At 43.9% G+C, this 20059-nt stretch overlaps 1 protein-coding gene across 1 annotated transcript in view; it reads left to right on the top strand.

Annotated features, from left to right (window-relative positions):
- The window catches only part of LOC126470647 (protein obstructor-E-like), an 89250-nt gene extending 75682 nt beyond the window's left edge, over positions 1 to 13568 (top strand). The window contains exon 4 of the mRNA XM_050098629.1: positions 11877 to 13568. Within this exon, the coding sequence (XP_049954586.1) occupies positions 11877 to 12178 (302 nt within the window). The 3' untranslated portion in view covers positions 12179 to 13568. The remainder of the gene's footprint in view (positions 1 to 11876) is intronic.
- Positions 13569 to 20059: the final 6491 nt, after the last annotated feature.

Below are 20059 nucleotides of genomic sequence, written 5' to 3'. Positions count from 1 at the left end.
GATTGTTCTAATCAGAATCGACAGCAGACCAACACCGACAACGATAGCTCAGGTATACATGCCGACGTTGCAAGCTGAAGATGAACAGATAGAGAAAGTGTATGAGGATATTGAAAGGGTAATGCAGTATGTAAAGGGGGACGAAAATCTAATAGTCATGGGCGACTGGAATGCAGTTGTAGGGGATGCAGTAGAAGAAAAGGTTACAGGAAAATATGGCCTTGGGACAAGGAATGAAAGAGGAGAAAGACTAATTGAGTTCTGTAACAAGTTTCAGCTAGTATTAGCGAATACCCTGTTCAAGAATCACAAGAGGTGGAGGTATACTTGGAAAAGGCCGGGAGATACGGGAAGATTTCAATTAGATTACATCATGGTCAGACAGAGATACCGAAATCAGATACTGGATTGTAAGGCGTACCCAGGAGCAGATATAGACTCAGATCACAATATAGTAGTGATGAAGAGTAGGCTGAAGTTCAAGACATTAGTCAGGAAGAATCAATACGCAAAGAAGTGGGATACGGAAGTACTAAGGAATGACGAGATACGTTTGAAGTTCTCTAACGCTATAGATACAGCAATAAGGAATAGCGCAGTAGGCAGTATAGTTGAAGAGGAATGGACATCTCTAAAAAGGGCCATCACAGAAGTTGGGAAGGAAAACATAGGTACAAAGAAGGTAGCTGCGAAGAAACCATGGGTAACAGAAGAAATACTTCAGTTGATTGATGAAAGGAGGAAGTACAAACATGTTCCGGGAAAATCAGGAATACAGAAATGCAAGTCGCTGAGGAATGAAATAAATAGGAAGTGCAGGGTAGCTAAGACGAAATGGCTGCAGGAAAAATGTGAAGACACCGAAAAAGATATGATTGTCGGAAGGACAGACTCAGCATACAGGAAAGACAATACAACCTTTGGTGACATTAAAAGCAACGGTGGTAACATTAAGAGTGCAACGGGAATTCCATTGTCAAATGCAGAGAAGAGCAGATAGGTGGAAAGAATACATTGAAAGCCTATATGAGGGTGAAGATTTGTCTGATGTGATAGAAGAAGAAGAAACAGGAGTCGATTTAGAAGAGATAGGGGATCCAGTATTAGAATCGGAATTTAAAAGAGCTTTGGAGGACTTACGGTCAAATAAGGCAGAAGGGATAGATAACATTCCATCAGAATTTCTAAAATCATTGGGGGAAGTTGCAACAAAACGACTATTCACGTTGGTGTGTAGAATATATGAGTCTGGCGATATACCATCTGACTTTCGGAAAAGCATCATCCACACAATTCCGAAGACGGCAAGAGCTGACAAGTGCGAGAATTATCGCACAATCAGCTTAACAGCTCATGCATCGAAGCTGCTTACAAGAATAATATACAGAAGAATGGAAAAGAAAATTGAGAATGCGCTAGGTGACGATCAGTTTGGCTTTAGGAAAAGTAAAGGGACGAGAGAGGCAATTCTGACGTTACGGCTAATAATGGAAGCAAGGCTAAAGAAAAATCAAGACACTTTCATAGGATTTGTCGACCTGGAAAAAGCGTTCGACGATATAAAATGGTGCAAGCTGTTCGAGATTCTGAAAAGGTAGGGGTAAGCTATAGGGAGAGACGGGTCATATACAATATGTACAACAACCAAGAGGGAATAATAAGAGTGGACGGTCAAGAACGAAGTGCTCGTATTAAGAAGGGTGTAAGACAAGGCTGTAGCCTTTCGCCCCTACTCTTCAATCTGTACATCGAGGAAGCAATGATGGAAATAAAAGAAAGGTGCAGGAGTGGAATTAAAATACAAGGTGAAAGGATATCAATGATACGATTCGCTTATGACATTGCTATCCTGAGTGAAAGTGAAGAAGAATTAAATGATCTGCTGAACATAATGAACAGTCTAATGAGTACACAGTATGGTTTGAGAGTAAATCGGAGAAAGACGAAGGTAATGAGAAGTAGTAGAAATGAGAACAGCGAGAAACTTAACATCAGGATTGATGGTCACGAAGTCAATGAAGTTAAGGAATTCTGCTACCTAGGCAGTAAAATAACCAATGACATTTCTGGCCAAGAAAAGTCTACTAATATCAAATACCGGCCTTAATTTGAGGAAGAAATTTCTGAGGATGTACGTCTGGAGTACAGCATTGTATGGTAGTGAAACATGGACTGTGGGAAAACCGGAACAGAAGAGAATCGAAGCATTTGAGATATGGTGCTATAGACGAATGTTGAAAATTAGGTGGACTGATAAGGTAAGGAATGAGGAGGTTCTACGCAGAATCTGAGAGGAAAGGAATATGTGGAAAACACTGATAAGGAGAAGGGACAGGATGACAGGACATCTGCTAAGACATGAGGGAATGACTTCCATGGTACTAGAGGGAGCTGTAGAGGGCAAAAACTGTAGAGGAAGACAGAGATTGGAATACGTCCAGCAAATAATTGAGGACGTAGGTTGCAAGTGAAGTGCTACTCTGAGATGAAGAGGTTAGCACAGGAAAGGAATTCGTGGCGGGCCGCATCAAACCAGTCAGTAGACTGATGAAAAAAAAAAAAATGTCTTAAATATACAAATGAGTTGCGCTTGTCTGGCAAGATGGAACTGGTCATGTTAATACAGATGAGAGCCTACACAGACAAAATGAATGATTGTTCTACAAACCAAACAAAATAGTAATTAAAGAAAAAGACAAACTACAACAGTGACAACAGAAGCGTGTGGTCTTCGTTTTTCATTTTCTCTGGTAGTGTTGAAATATTTTAAAATTTACAGTCTTACGATAGAAACAAGGACTCATAGACGGTGGTACAAATCTGCTGAAACATATTTGGGAGAAAGAAATCTGAAAAAGTGTTTTGCAATAGGAAGCGAACCAATTACTACGATTGCTTCTACAAGCATGATTCTCGCTCTCATGAAAAGAAGTTATCGGTGTGTTAAAGTGTCTCAAGTGACATTTCTGGCAACAGTAGTTAATGGAAATATCTGATAAGATAAAGAACGAAGCTAAGAAAATCAACTTTTTGTGATCCGCTTATCAACATATGTCCTCTCAGAATACAGTAAAAGTATCCGTGGGGCAATCGACAAGCAGATTGGATATTCACGTGTGAGATATTTGATTGCGATTTTTGAAATAGGTGTCGATTATTATTTTCAGGCATATAAGGGATGACGTTAGGAGCCCTAACAAGCCGCCGTTCACGTAGAAAGTAGTGCTTGTCCGTTTCACTCCTTGTTAACACAACTGGGACAGAACATACGATATCAAGTTGTTTTCGGTGGGCGCCTCCACGATATTATCGATACTGGACCTTTTCAATATTTAATTTTCCAGTGAAATATTAATCTAGTCCAGCTAACTTGTGTAACAGGCCGATAGAGCCTATTAGTAAGACGTATAGCTGCGGTCTAAGAGTTCCGCATATTTCTACGCTGTATTCCCTCCAGGCCGAGTAGGACTGGCGACTTAGTGAAAGGCGGGGGCATTTGTGGCAGTGGCGATACTACTTTTACCTTGAAGCCGGAGGCCACGGGTAAGGAGGCCACTATCTCAGTCTATCAGGAAGCACTGCGAGATATGGGTCTGTGGATCTTCATCTCAATTACTGCATCCTGCATCTATCTGGATGTCAGCTACAGGCTATTAAGACTGTAAACGTCCCGTATACTTGAGATTCTTGCCGTGTATGCTTCGGCATAATGACGAAACTGTTGAAATAACGTAACTGAAATCTTAGCTAACTAACCCATTCCCTGCCTGTTCATGAATCATTCCTTGGGATTGTCAGGGTAGTTCTCGACAGCAAGTTATAGCCATATAATGGGTTAATTATCTGTCTCAAATGATATCGATGGGATGTAAATCGCTGTCTGAAAGACAAATCGCACAACCAAAAATATGTAACTGCAGCTAGGCATGTTAAGACGCAAAGGAATGCATCCAGATACATAGCTCCCATACTAACCAGCTAATTCCATTAAGATTACGAGAAATGAAAACATTTGACGCTGTAGAGCCATTGACGTCTTTATAGTAGTACTGCCACATAAAACCAGAGTTCGGTATTAACAGGGACTTAACTATTTACGTTTTTACCATATATTGCCACGCTTCCAGCATTAAAATATCAGAAATGATATTAAGCTAAGAGACGTATTTAATTCTCGTACGAAGCCGGTAATTCAGTGGCCTTTGTAAAAATCTAGTCGCACCGGCTGAGTCTCGTGGAATTGTTATCAGACAGCTGGAATGGTAAGGGACGGGTTAGTATCTGTCTAAAACTGCCATTACGTACTCATCGAGCAGAACAACGTGGTGAATGAAGCACAAACCGAGTACGCTTTTCGGATTGGCAATCGAAAGTCTAACACTCTGTACACCCTTCATTAGTTTACAGGCAGAGTTAACCCGCCATTTAGGCGAATCCTGGGAGGACTCTCTACTTTCACATCACATAGTCAAAGGGTTTCACGGGTCAAGCACAGAAGCTTTATAGGAAGAACTCGATATTAGAAAATTTGCTAAACTGTTCCAGCTTTACATTTATTCCATTCGATGACAGCGAACCGTGACTAACTCTTTTTACGGAATGCAGCTATCCTTGGCAAGTATCGGAGACGGAGAACCAGTCTTGTCGCTACAAGAGATGCTCTGAGCCAGTAGAGAGTGGAGAACACTACTTGCAGAATTTCTTACGCTGGGTGTATGTTTTAAAGTACTGCAACTAATTGACAAGCTTCGTGATTACCAAAGCACCTGCTTTTTTGCATGATTGTAAGAGCCTATTTGTAACGTCCTCACTTACCGTCTTCCAGTGATTTAAAAAGATAGGAAAAGACGAATTATATTGGTGCATGGGCCACAGCATGAACAAATCAGGGGTTAAAAACGAACTTTTGTAGCGGTAAAGAGGCGTATCGTGTCATAACTATTCCTTAGTTTGAGGACATATTTCTCACTAAGCAATGTGATTTTTTAACAGGAGATGGAATTATGCTCCACGAACATGTGTTGCATGACATTTATCTCAGATGGGAAGACCCAATTATTGTGTTTGTGGCGCACACATTACAGTTCGTAGCTTTGTTAGAGAGTGATCTTCTAACTGAAAGAAAACTGTCGATTCGTGTGGAATGTACGCCTTTCATGTCTGACGATGAGATGTTAATAATGCTTATCAAAGAATTATTAAGTGATCCTCTGAAAATGGACTCTCCCTTAATTTTGAGAAAACACGCTGTATTCAGTTCCGTACAACAACCAGTATACCAACAGTTGATGTAGCACATGAACAGGAATCAGTAGATAGGGTAGAATGTCCCAAATTTTTGGGTGTACATATTGACAAAAACTTGAACTGGGAGAAGCACACTACAGAGCTTCTAAAACAATTAAGTTCAGTTACGTTCTTCGTATAATTTTTAGTCTTGGAAACAAACGAATCACACTTCTGATATATTATGCATATTTCTACTCAGTAATGTCTTATCGAATAATTTTCTGCTGTAACTCATCACTTAGAAAGAAAGTATGTATTGCGCAAAAGCGAGCTGTAATAATAATAATGTGTGGTGTTCGCTCGCTGTCGACATCTAGGTACCTCTCCAATGAGTTGGCATTTTAACTGCAATACATACAGGGTAGCCAGAATGAGATTTTCACTCTGCAGCGGAGTGTGCGCTGATATGAAACTTCCTGGCAGATTAAAACTGTGTGCCGGACCGAGACTCGAACTCGGAACCTTTGCCTTTCGCGGGCAAGTGCTGTACCATCTGAGCTACCCAAGCACGACGCACTACCCCGCCTCACAGCTTCAATTCTGCCAGCACCTCGTCTCCTACCTTCCAAACTTCACAGCAGCTCTTCTGCGAACCTTGCAGAACTAGCACTCATGGAAGAAAGGATATTGCGGAGACATGGCTTAGCCACAGCCTGGGGGATGTTTCCAGAATGGGGGATGTTTCTCATTCTGGAAACATCCCCCAGGCTGTGACTAAGCCATGTGTCCGCATATCCTTTCTTCCAGGAGTGCTAGTTCTGCAAGGTTCGCAGAAGAGCTTCTGTGATGTTTTGAAGGTAGGAGACGAGGTACTCGCAGAATTGAAGCTGTGAGGACGGGTAGCTCAGATGGTAGAGCACTTTCCCACGAAAGGTAAGGGTCCCGAGTTCGACTCTCCACCCGGCACACAGTTTTAATCTGCCAGGAAGTTTCACATATAGCGTATCTCTCCTAAAAGTCTTCAGTCGAAGTTTCTCTGGTGTTTTGGCAGATATCTGCAATTTCGTTTGTGCAACGTGTAGCTGGTGTCAGTCCAAACAAATCGCGTTCATCCCGTCTTTCGAACGACGCCCAGCGTCGACGTAATGCATTGGTTTGTTTCCCGTATCAAACAAAATGATTTTTTAATTGTAATTTTGCGTGCCAACTGGACAGAGCGCTTTCAGATTAGTCTAGTGTGATATTAGTCTTACAAATATATATTAACAGGAGCAGTAAAACACGAAGAACAACCAGTACTCTAGCAGTGATTGAGCATCGTGGTTCTGCATAGCGATAGTAGACACCGCTGTCCAGGACGCTGCTGTCGCTGCTGGAATAGTAGTTATTCCTCGTGTTTTACTGTCCCTGCGTCCGTCTCAATAGCTGAGTGGTCAGCGTGACGGAATACCATGCAAAGAGGCCCGTGTTAGATTACCGGCTGGGTCGTAGATTTTCTCCGCCCAGGGAGTGGGTATTGTGTTGTCTTCATCATCATCATTATCTCATCCCCATCATCGAGCAAGTCGCCGAAGTGCTGACAACTAAAAAGACTTGCACCAGGCGACCGGTCTAGTCGACGGGAGGCCCTAGCCACGCGACAGTTCATTTCACTGTCCCTGTTGCAACACGTCGGTCAAACGAATACCGCAGTAGACTAATTTGGGACAGTTTTGTCAAATGGGCTGGTAAAATTTCACTTCAAAAATCATTTTTTTGTAACTGCAAACAAACTGGTCGACGCTGGGTGTCGCATGAAAGACGTGGTAAGCTGCATTTGTTTGGGCTGACTCCACCTACACGTTGAAAAAACAAAATTGCAAAATACTAGAGCAAATGCGACTCTTAGGAGAGACATCCTCTATATTCGCTACTGAAATTCCCCGTAAATATCCCATCACAATTCGAGAAAAATAGTGATGTCCACGCCTACAATACTAGAGGAAAAATGACCCTAATTATTATTATTGAAGCTGTCAGTGGCTCAGAAAGGAGTTCTGCATGTAGCAGCAAAAACCTCAAACCATTTGCCCAATAATATAAAATGTGTGGCATGAGTAGGACTAAAAAGTGATGTGTTCATTGATGTTAACATTAATGTTACCTATCCCGTATCCTGACTCTTCCACATCATTACGATAAAAGAACCGTGTAGGTGATCTATGGAACACTTAACTAACTAATTAACTTAACGTATTACACGCTATAAGGTATCAATGAATTTCTTGCACATATATGATCGATATATCTTGGGTTTATTGTTCCGGCAGTTTTAGTTGTATGTCAATAGTGATACACTGCAGTATGGATACGTTTACTCATGAAGAGTTTGCAACACTTGCACACAAAAATTACTGTGGTAGTTGTGGTGTCACCGCCAGACACCACACTTGCTAGGTGGTAGCCTTTAAATCGGCCGCGGTCCGTTAGTATACGTCGGACCCGCGTGTCGCCACTATCAGTGATTGCAGACCGAGCGCCGCCACACGGCAGGTCTAGAGAGACTTCCTAGCACTCGCCCCAGTTGGACAACCGACTGACAAAATACGCTCTCATTTGCCGAGACGATAGTTAGCATAGCCTTCAGCTACGTCATTTGCTACGGCCTAGCAAGGCACCATTACCAGGTACTATTGATACTGTAATAATGTACCGTCAAGACCGACGTTCACCATTTATGGATTAAAGTCAAGTATTCCGCCAGCTACGTCCGTTTTTCTAAATTGTAATTTCCTTGACCTGTTCCAGACGCGTGCCTTTCGGCCTCCTCTAGTAACCCGGTGTTGGCTCTCCTGCCAACCCACAACAGTAGTCATCGCTGTAGATCAGCTCAGCATACCGTCGTTTTGCAATTGTACCATTGCACACGTGAACCCAGACACGAGGTGCACATCCGCCACCTCTTCAACGGTAAACGTACCCTTACTGCTGTGCAACTGACATTGCCGAAAACACAAACTGTAGACGAAACGGAGCAGTATTGAATGCAAGATCGAGGGCGAACCCAGTGTCTAACTACTGCGCCACCTCGCTCGGTAGTTTAGTATTGGATGAAGGTATCGTGGGGTGGAGGGAGGGGGGATTGTAGAGGGAGGTCAAGAGATAAATACAGTTAGCAGACTGGGAAGGATGTAAGTTGCAGTAATTATTCGGAGATGGAGAGGCTTGCAGATCTTCGGACTAAAGACCACAGCAACAACAAACTCTTAGCTCTCGAATGTTCAAATGTGTGTGAATTCCTAAGGGACCAAACTGCTTAGGTCATCGGTCCCTAGACCTATTCACTACTTAAACTAACTTATGCTAAGAACAACACACACACCCATGCCCAAGGGAGGACTCGAACCCCCGGCGGGAGGGGTCGTGCAGTCCCTGACGAGACGACGTTATGACACACTTTCCAACCGAACCCTCGCATTCGGGAAGACGACGGTTCAATCCCGCGTCCGGCCATCCTGATTTAGGTTTTCCGTGATTTCCCTAAATCGCTCCAGGCACATGCCGGAATGGTTCCTTTGAAAGGGCACGGCCGACTTCCTTCCCTAATCCGATGAACCGATGACCTCACTGTCTGGTCGCCTTCCCCAAACAACCCAACCCAATACTAATCTGGTAATCCCTTGATGTTTCATAATGTGTTCTATCAACTGATACCTTTTTCTAGTCAGATTATGCCATGAATTTCTTATCCCCCATTTCTACTCAGTATCTCCTCATTAGTTACATGATCTACCCATCTAATCTCCAGCATTCATCTGTAGCACCATGTTTCAAACGCTTCTATTCTCTTCTTGTCTAAACTGTGTATCTGCATGTTTTACTTCAATACATGGCCGCAGTCCATACGAATGCTTTCAGAAAAAACTTCCTAACACTCACATCTACACTACTGGCCATTAAAATTGCTACCCCAATCGGTGGGTTCAGGAGGGTAATACGGAACGCCGTGCTGGACCCCAACGGCCTCGTATCACTAGCAGTCGAAATGACAGGCATCTTATCCGCATGGCACGGATCGTGCAGCCACGTCTCGATCCCTAAGTCAACAGATGGGGACGTTTGCAAGACAACAACCATCTGCACGAACAGTTCGACGACGTTTGCAGCAGATTGGACTATCAGCTCGGAGACCATGGCTGCGGTTACCCTTGACGCTGCATCACAGACAGGAGCGCCAGCGATGGTGTACTCAACGACGAACCTAGGTGCACGAATGGTAAAACGTCATTTTTTCGGATGAATCCAGGTTCTGTTTACAGCATAACGATGGTCGCATCCGTGTTTGGCGACATCGCGGTGAACGCACATTGGAAGCGTGTATTCGTACTGGCGTATCACCCGGAGTGATGGCATGGGGTGCCATTGGTTACACGTCTCGGTCACCTCTTGTTCTCATTGTCGGCATTTTGAACAGTGGACGTTACATTTCAGATGTGTTACGACCCGTGGCTCTACCCTTCATTCGATCCCGGCGAAACCCTACATTTCAGCAGGACAATGTACCACCGCATGTTGCAGGTCCTGTACCAGCCTTTCTGGACACAGAAAATGGTGAACTGCTGCCCTGGCCAGCACATTCTCCAGATCTCTCACCAATTGAAAACGTCTGGTCAGTGGTGGCCGACCAACTGGCTCGTCACAATACGCCAGTCACTACTGTTGATGAACTGCGGTATCGTGTTGAAGCTGCATGGGCAGCTGTACCTGTACACGCCATCCAAGCTCTGTTTGACTCAATGTCCAGGCGTATCAAGGCCGTTATTACGGCCAGAGGTGGTTGTTCTGGGTACTGATTCCTCAGGATCTATGCACCCAAATTGCGTGAAAATGTAATCACATGTCAGTTGGAGTATAATACAGGGTGTTACAAAAAGGTACGGCCAAACTTTCGGGAAACATTCCTCACACACAAATAAAGAAAAGATGTTATGTGGACATGTGTCCGGAAACGCTTAATTTCCATGTTAGAGCTCATTTTAGTTTCGTCAGTATGTACTGTACTTCCTCGATTCACCGCCAGTTGGCCCAATTGAAGGATGGTAATGTTGACTTCGGTGCTTGTGTTGACATGCGACTCATTACTCTAAGGTACTAGCATCAAGCACATCAGTACGTAGCATCAACAGGTTAGTGTTCATCACGACCGTGGTTTTGCAGTCAGTGCAATGTTTACAAATGCGGAGTTGGCAGATGCCCATTTGATGTATGGATTAGCAAGGGGCGATAGGCGTGGCGCGGTACGTTTGTATCGAGACAGAATTCCAGAACGAATATGTCCCGACAGGAAGACGTTGGAAGCAACTGATCGGCGTCTTAGGGAGCACGGAATATTCTAGCCTATGACTCGTGACTGGGGAAGACCTAGAACGACGAGGACACCTGCAATGGACGAGGCAATTCTTCGTGCAGTTGACGATAACCCTAATGTCAGCGTCAGAGAAGTTGCTGCTGTACAAGGCAACGTTGACCACGTCACTGTATGGAGAGTGCTACGGGAGAACCAGTTGTTTCCGTAGCATGTACAGCGTGTGCAGGCACTATCAGCAGCTGATTGGCCTCCACGGGTACACTTCTGCGAATGGTTCATCCAACAATGTGTCAATCCTCATTTCAGTGCAAATGTTCTCTTTACGGATGAGGCTTCATTCCAACGTGATCAGATTGCAAATTTTCACAATCAACATGTGTGTGCTGACGAGAATCCGCACGCAATTGTGCAATCACGTCATCAACACAGATGTTCTGTGAACGTTTGGGCCGGCATTGTTGGTGATGTCTTGATTGGGCCCTATGTTCTTCCACCTACGCTCAATGGAGCACGTTATCATGATTTCATACGGGATACTCTACCTGTGCTGCTAGAACATGTGCCTTTACATGTACGACACAACATGTGGTTCATGCACGATGGAGTTCCTGCACATTTCAGTCGAAGTGTTCGTACGCTTCTCAACAACAGATTCGGTGACCGATGGGTTGGTAGAGGCGGACCAATTCCATGGCCTCCACGCTCTCCTGACCTCAACCCTCTTGACTTTCATTTATGGGGGCTTTTGAAAGCTCTTGTCTACGCAACCCCGGTACCAAATGTAGAGACTCTTCGTGCTCGTATTGTGGACGGCTGTGATACAATACGCCATTCTCCAGGGCTGCATCAGCGCATCAGGGATTCCATGCGACGGAGGGTGGATGCATGTATCCTCACTAACGGAGGACATTTTGAACATTTCCTGTAACAAAGTGTTTGAAGTCACGCTGGTACGTTCTGTTGCTGTGTGTTTCCATTCCATGATTAATGTGATTCGAAGGGAAGTAATAAAATGAGCTCTAACATGGAAAGTAAGCGTTTCCGGACACATGCCCACATAACATATTTTCCTTCTTTGTGTGTGAGGAATGTTTCCTGAAAGTTTGGCCGTACCTTTTTGTAACACCCTGCATATTTGTCCATTGAATACCCGTTTATCATCTGCATTTCTTCTTGGTGTAGCAATTTTAATGGCCAGTAGTGTAGTTGGTTCGGCAATAAACTGGTTTAATTCGAGTACACCCCGTTGTACTAGATTTTCTTTTGAGAAGGGTAAAGTATGTTTTGTTGTGATTTTTAGCGCTGTGTAACGAGGACGCGAACGGCAACGTGCCGCTGGGCAAGTCGTGCAACCGGTACTGGCAGTGCCAGGGCGGCTACCCGCGGCTGCAGCGCTGCCCGGCCATGCTGGTGTTCGACCGGCGGTCGCTGCGCTGCGTGGTGCCGCCCACGGAGGACTGCGACGTGCCCACGACGCAGGCGCCGCCGCCCGAGGAGCTGGACGACCGCAACGTGCCGGGCCCGGCACGCGGCCGTGAGCAGCCGCTCGACCTGCCGCCCGGAGCCCTGCCCATCCCACTGCGGCCTCGCCCGCGCAACTAGGCCGCACGCCGCTCTTATTTATCGTGCTCTAGCTGTAGCTCACCTCTCCTATCTAATGGACTCTGTTCTAGTGTATAAGAGAACGGGCGTGAATGGCGCGCCGTGTGCTTTGTCCTATCCGGGCAATAGCGTCGTTTACTTCTTCCACACTTTCACATTTGAGAGGCCGAGTGTGAAAGCAAAACCCGATTTTAAAAAAATTTTCTTCATTAATCTGCCAAGGATAGGAATCTAGAGCGTATTCCGTTAACTCTCAGCCACATGATTTGCAGCTATTTTACCTGAGGATAACTTTAAACGATTATGTGGAGAAAAAAATAAAATAAAAAAAATCGTACTCCTATCTAGAGTCAGTTATCATTCGGGTTTTTACTTAGAAATGGCAACCTGTGCGAAGTGGAAGGCTTTTCTTATCGCTAAATGCCAATAGTAACGAAAGCTCACAACCGTGGGCAAAATTATTGCTAATAGATATGAAAAGGTTGAGGGAAAGAGATGAGTAGGAGGGAGCGGCGGCGTTATAACCCCGTGCTATAAACAACACATTAACGAAACCGCCTCGTTACGACTTACGTCTTTCCCCTTACCTTAAATAAATGCTAAATTTCCGTCCAGATTTAACTACGGGTCAATATTTGTCACACTATGGTATATTTATCGAATAAGTATTCCTTGCTGCTGCCAACAGCTAATTCGAAGAAAATAAAATTATGTCGCTCATTTTAACACCAAAAACCGACGGTGTGAGTCTTGATGTACCTCACCCATTAACATAAATTTTGTGATATGTAGTCAAACAGCAAATGAAACTTTAGACAATAGTTTTCAATCTTACGGCAGATGTCTTCCCGAAGTAATTTTCCTGTGGTGTATATAAAATTAAAATAAACTTTAATCACCTGAAGATCCTCATTTTCAGTCTTCCAGTGTCTCTGTACACTTTGAAAAGTTCAAATACTCTTTACATTTTATCTTATATATGTAGACTAAATAATGTGTTACATTTTCTGTTGTGTAATTATTTGATATTCATTGTAGAATTCTCATAGTATTTCCCATCACTTTGTATCCGTGTATTTCAACCGTAAAAGTCTCCTCATTTCCGTATACCTTTTCATTACTCATTAATGTTTGTCAAAGGAAACTAATGATTTCTTTTCATTCTAATTAAGACTGATTTTGTATTAGCTTTTTCCCAACCAGCAATAGAGATAAATCGTTTTGTTCATGTTTCTAGTTACAACTTAACAGTTCGTTGTAAATTTTTCTTGTACCCAGTATTTCACTTGTGAATATTTTCCAATTTCCTCAAGATAAATTTATTGTTACAGTTCCCATTGTCATTGTAATTCTCATTGAACATTACAATAAAAATCATAAATAATTTTAACTGTTTGTATGTTCCTACGCACAGACCTCGCTCCTTAACTGCCAAGTCCTTTATCAAAAACACATCATTAGAGGAAAGCTGCAAATGTTACAGATAACTGCATACTTAACAGGACATTTCCCTTTCGTTTCACGGTACTTTATTATCATTTTTTAAAATTTTGAGTGTTACCTATATAGTCAGTCTGTACAAGGGAGAAATAATGTAATAAAATTGGAGTATTACTGCGACAACGCTGCAAAGTGGCAAACGCGTACATAAAATTTTCAGTTTATTTTCAGCTTCAGACAATACAGCAGCTTCATTACACAAGTTATAGCTCGTAATAATGTGAAATAATGCCTCCTGCTGACGTATATAACGCCTTAAATTTAAAATAAAAAGGACACATATTTTGAACAAGTACAGAGACCTACCACACGTGAGAGGCGAAATGCAGATCATCTGTATTTTTTGCCTCTGACACTGAAGGAACAGAACCCAGACACGCGGGATCTCTATTTGAAACACTTTCTTATGTGTGGGTCACAAATCTACTTACTGTTCAGTCACATTTGCTAATTTCTTCTTGTGCACGTAAAGAAAGCAGCATTATTACCAAAATTAATTGAGGGTATACATGCAAGTACAGTACTCAAAATGCACTCTAAGACAAAGAAACGAGGTACAACGAAGAAGTTACCCAAACTTCTACTTATGGCATATATCGGTTGGGAAAATGGTATGTTAGGACTCTAAATTTTAATTTCAGACATCTGTATATGTTGTAATTGATGTAACTATGTTTTTTTGTCAATTTTTTCGTTTGTTAAAGCAGTTGTTGTTTATGCCCTGTTTCTTGTATTTGTTTTAGCACCGATGATGACTAATATCAGTCGAAATCGATTTGCAACAAGATAAATAAATTAGGTTTCCGCGTCTGGTTGCTACATTCTTTACAAGTTTATATTCCACGGTCGCTGCACAGAAAGGGAACCTTCTGGAGCCCAACATTCATTACATACAGGGTGTTTCAAAAATGACCGGTATATTTGAAACGGCAATAAAAACTAAACGAGCAGCGATAGAAATACACCGTTTGTTGCAATATGCTTGGGACAACAGTACATTTTCAGGCAGACAAACTTTCGAAATTACAGTAGTTACAATTTTCAACAACAGATGGCGCTGCGGTCTGGGAAACTCTATAGTACGATATTTTCCACATATCCACCATGCGTAGCAATAATATGGCGTAGTTCAATTGTTTCTGGATTCTGGCGGTACACCTGGTCTTTCAAGTGTCCCCACAGAAAGAAGTCACAGGGGTTCATGTCTGGCAAATAGGGAGGCCAATCCACACCGCCTCCTGTATGTTTCGGATAGCCCAAGCAATCACACGATCATCGAAATATTCATTCAGGAAATTAAAGATGTCGGCCGTGCGATGTGGCCGGCCACCATCTTGCATAAACCACGAGGTGTTCGCAGTGTCGTCTAAGGCAGTTTGTACCGCCACAAATTCACGAAGAATGTCCAGATAGCGTGATGCAGTAATCGTTTCGGATCTGAAAAATGGGCCAATGATTCCTTTGGAAGAAATGGCGGCCCAGACCAGTACTTTTTGAAGATGCAGGGACGATGGGACTGCAACATGGGGCTTTTTGGTTCCCCATATGCGCCAGTTCTGTTTATTGACGAAGCCGTCCAGGTAAAAATAAGCTTCGTCAGTAAACCAAATGCTGCCCACATGCATATCGCCGTCATCAATCCTGTGCACTATATCGTTAGCGAATGTCTCTCGTGCAGCAATGGTAGCGGCGCTGAGGGGTTGCCGCGTTTGAATTTTGTATGGATAGAGGTGTAAACTCTGGCGCATGAGACGATACGTGGACGTTGGCGTCATTTGGACCGCAGCTGCAACACGGCGAACAGAAACCCGAGGCCGTTGTTGGATCACCTGCTGCACTAGCTGCGCATTGCCCTCTGTGGTTGCCGTACGCGGTCGCCCTATCTTTCCAGCACGTTCATCCGTCACGTTCCCAGTCCGTTGAAATTTTTCAAACAGATCCTTTATTGTATCGCTTTTCGGTCCTTTGGTTACATTAAACCTCCGTTGAAAACTTCGTCTTGTTGCAACAACACTGTGTTCTAGGCGGTGGAATTCCAACACCAGAAAAATCCTCTGTTCTAAGGAATAAACCATGCTATCTACAGCACACTTGCACGTTGTGAACAGCACACGCTTACAGCAGAAAAACGACGTACAGAATGGCGCACCCACAGACTGCGTTGTCTTCTATATCTTTCACATCACTTGCAGCGCCATCTGTTGTTGAAAATTGTAACTACTGTAATTTCGAAAGTTTGTCCGCCTGAAAATGTACTGTTGTCCCAAGCATATTGCAACAAACGGTGTATTTCTATCGCTGCTCGTTTAGTTTTTATTGCCGTTTCAAATATACCGGTCGTTTTTGAAACACCCTGTACATGCGTCAGCATTTGAGAGAGGACGCTTAGTTGGTCTCATAGAAGCTGGTTGGAGTAATCGGCGAATCTCTCAACATTTGAACACGAGCGATGCCCACTATTAAAAGATGTTGGCAGGGATGGGTGAACCATGGCCGAAAAAAAGCTTCAAGAAGAAAGCCGTCGACCTAGAGACACGACAGAACGACAGAACCGAGCAATCGTCAGAGAGGCATTCAGAGCCCTGGTTTCACATTATCATCGATGACCACGAGGTCCTTTAGGCGGCTCACAGAATGGGGGCTGAGGCCACGGCACCCCTTGCTCCGACTACCATTGACCTCTGTACACCAACATTTGCAGTTGTGTCGGGCACTTTCGGCCTGAATCTCAATGGATGGAGTGGAATTGTCTTCAGTAATATGTCCCGCTTCTAATTGAGACCCAATGACGAGCAAAGACAGGTCTGGAGACGCCGCAGATAGCGGTGGGATACCAGCCTGACTGTCGCCTGTCATTCAACCCGACAGCCAGGAGTGATGGTCTGGGCTGCCGTTTCGTTTAACAGCAGGACTCCTTTAGTTGTAATTCGCGGTGCGACGATGATATTCTACGTCCTGTTTTGTTGCCCTTCATGGAAAGCCATTCTGGGCTTACATTTCAGCTAGATAATGTCCTTTGGCCACGGCGAGAGTTTCTCCTGCTTGTCTTCGTGTTTGTCAAACGCTGCCTTGACCAGCAAGGTCGCCGGATGTCTCCGCAATTGAGAATATTTGGAACATTATGGGCATGGGCCTCCAACCGGCTCGGGACTTTGATGAGCTATCGCGCCAATTCAGCAAACTTTTGGCACCATATCTCTAAGGAGGATATCCAACAACTCAGTCAATGTCAAGCCGAATAACTGCTTGCATAAGAACCAGAGATGACCAAACGCATTATTGACTTTCTCAATTTGTGAAGCTCTATCTCTTGAATAAATCATCAGTTTTGCTGAAATTACAAAAATTTGTTTGTCTGTACGCGTACATCATATCTACCGATTTCCGTACCATTCCGACAATTCATTTAGCACGCAACTGTCGTCGAAACACCACCCGTCGATTTTCATTATCTGCACCTGAAAACTCATAGCATCCAAAGAAGAACTACTAACGAGGGGTACAAAAAAACCGTAATTACTTTTTAAAAACTACATATTTTCAAATTGTTTACAAAACAACCTTATCTCCTTCAAAATATTCTCCATTACAATTAACACATTTGTCCCATCGGTGCTTCCATTGTTCGACACATTTTTTTAGTAGTCATCCTTAGAAACGTCTGACAGCTCCTCCCTCGTTTTTTCTTGACTTCTTGTCAAATCTGTGTCCTTCCATGCCCCTTTTCATGCGCGGAAATAAAAAAAAGTTGCACGGCACCAGGTCAGGCGAGTAAGGTGCGTGGATGGGGCAGCGGAATCAAGCCATTTGAGTCAAAAACTGTCTAACAGCAATGGCTGTCTCTGCAGGTGAGTTTTCGTGGTGGAAGAACCAGTCTTTTGTCTGCCCAAATCTTCCGTTAAAATTCGCTGGACCGAGCTCCAAGAAAACGCACTAATCTCTGACAGGTGATGAATTGTCTGTCGACACGGTCTGTGAGCACAAGTTCTCGAATTTTTTCAATATTTTCGTCGATTCTGGCAGTTGATGGACGTCCAGAACGACATTTGTCATCAATCGACATGTTGCCATTTTTAACTCGTGAAAACCACTTGTACACTTCAGTTTTTTCCATAGCGTGATCTTGGTAAGCTGTTTTCAACATTAAAACAGTTTCAGCAGCATTTTTACCGAGTAGAAAACAAAATTTCACAGGTACACGTTGTTCACTTAAACATTCCGTCATACAAAACGAAACAAGAACAAAACAGCGCTTGCAGAAACAGTCGCTGCACGTGCACAGAACAAGCCAGGTCGACAACACAGGCGGTACTGAACTGGCAATGAGTTGCACTACACACACCTAGCGGCAGGAATGCGTACTACACAAGCTCAATCCATGGCACTATATTTCCTTTATATTTGTTTTTATTTTTTTGTTTTTTACCCTCTCGTACTACTGACGTTCAGCGACTGCAGCTCAGTATGTGGTTTCCGATATGCCACAATATTCAGGGAGCGTAAGGCGAATCCTCGATACACAGCAAGATGACGGCCGTACAGCATGGCACTATACTATGCATCACTAACAAAAATGATTCGGTTTACATTGAAATAATTCCAGAAGAAGTAGACTGAGAACCGCACATGTTATTACTAAACACAGGTAAATGATTTACAAGCTCACATGCGTCCTCAAAGCAACAAACGCAAAATTCAAATCCACGACAAGTAATCCGAACATCACGTTTCCATCACACGACTCTCGACAAAACAATAACTATTTCATAATTCAGAAGAGGGTGACAACTTCGATTTACAGCACGATGAACTGAAAAATAGTGTATGGCACTATAATAAACTACCATTCAATCAAGCATGAGCAACCTACGAGTTTCTACTTTACCACCTGCAAGCACACTGCCGCATTCTTAATTGTGGAGTAATTGTGACCAAGCAATCCCGAAATAACCTAACCACTATACTTAAGCTAGCAAGTTAAATAGTCACATCCAATTCTTCCATCACTGTATAATCTCCACACCAGCACAGATTACCACCAAGACCACGGCAGTCTTCCTCCCGAGTCTGTACACAGGACAAGACTCACCCCATCAGAATACAGGAAACAGAATGGCGAATGGTATTTCAAACTAGGTCAGTCTTGTGGCTTACAATCCGCGAAGCCTTCCCATCGGTGGAAAGCGTCCTCAGAGATACGAAATTACGTAGAGTGATCATGCAATAGGGTGGCTCACAGCACTTCCATCGTTTAATGGGAACTGATTGTAATAGATGCGAGAGTGAGACTGGAACCTACACAAAAGGCTCTCATGCACTTACCCCCACTCAGTTGCGTTCTCTCACACACTCTATCTCACACACCTTAACACAAAGGAGAAAGCGTGAAAGATGCTACATTAGGGATTATATCTGAGGTAAATCGTCAGAGGAGCTAAAACAACGACACAGGGGTATGTGACCGTCTGACCACTTACAAAAAAATAACATGGGTGAGCCAGTGGCCGATGGCCAAGGGAGTACGGTAAACTCACGCTTGTGCTCTTCGAACTATGCACATACGCTGCGAGCTATGTGACACGTATCATTGTCCTGCTGGTAGATGTATCGTGCCAAGGAAAAACAAACCGCGTGTAGGGGTGGACATGGTGCCCAAAAATAGATGCATACTTGTGTTGAGCCTTAGTGCCTTCCAGAATGGTGTGAACATCCAGGGAATGTCACAAAAACGTTCCCCAGATCACATCGCATCCTACTCCGGCCTGGACCCTTACGACGGTTGTCGTAGGGCCATACTCGCCAACGGCCGTCTGTCCGTTCGAGAATAAAACGCGATCATATGAAAAGGTCACCTGTCGCCACTCAGTGGACGCTTAGTTGCGGTACTGGCGTACGAATTCCAGTCTTTGCCATCGATGAACAACAGTCAGCATTGGTGCATGAGCCAGAAGTCTGCTGCGGAAGCCCTTACGCAGCAATGTTCCCTGAATGATCGTTAAGGAGACACTGTTGGTAGCGTCTTAGTTGATCTGGGCGGTTAGTTGCTAAACAGTTACACGTCTGTTCTCCTATACACTTCCCCGCAGACGTCATTCACCACTGTCATCTATGGCCCGTGGTGCACCACAATTACCTTGGTACAAGTTTTCGATAGCGCCACTTTCCCACGCACGATATACTTTAACCGTGGTGGTACGCGAACGGTTTACAAACTTATCCGTTTCGAAAATGCTTCCACCGTTGGCTCGAAACCAAATGACCATGCGGCCTTTGGATGCCAAATAAATCGCTCCGTTTCCGCATTACGACAACGACTGCACTGTTTTCCGCGTCCCACCGATGCGCTTTCTATATCCTCCATCGTAAGTTCTGCCACCGGCT

Source organism: Schistocerca serialis, chromosome 3 (genome assembly GCF_023864345.2).
Source record: "Schistocerca serialis cubense isolate TAMUIC-IGC-003099 chromosome 3, iqSchSeri2.2, whole genome shotgun sequence".
NCBI lineage: Eukaryota > Metazoa > Arthropoda > Insecta > Orthoptera > Acrididae > Schistocerca > Schistocerca serialis.
Note: the sequence above shows the minus strand (reverse complement) of the source record. Positions and strands in the feature narration are given on the sequence as shown.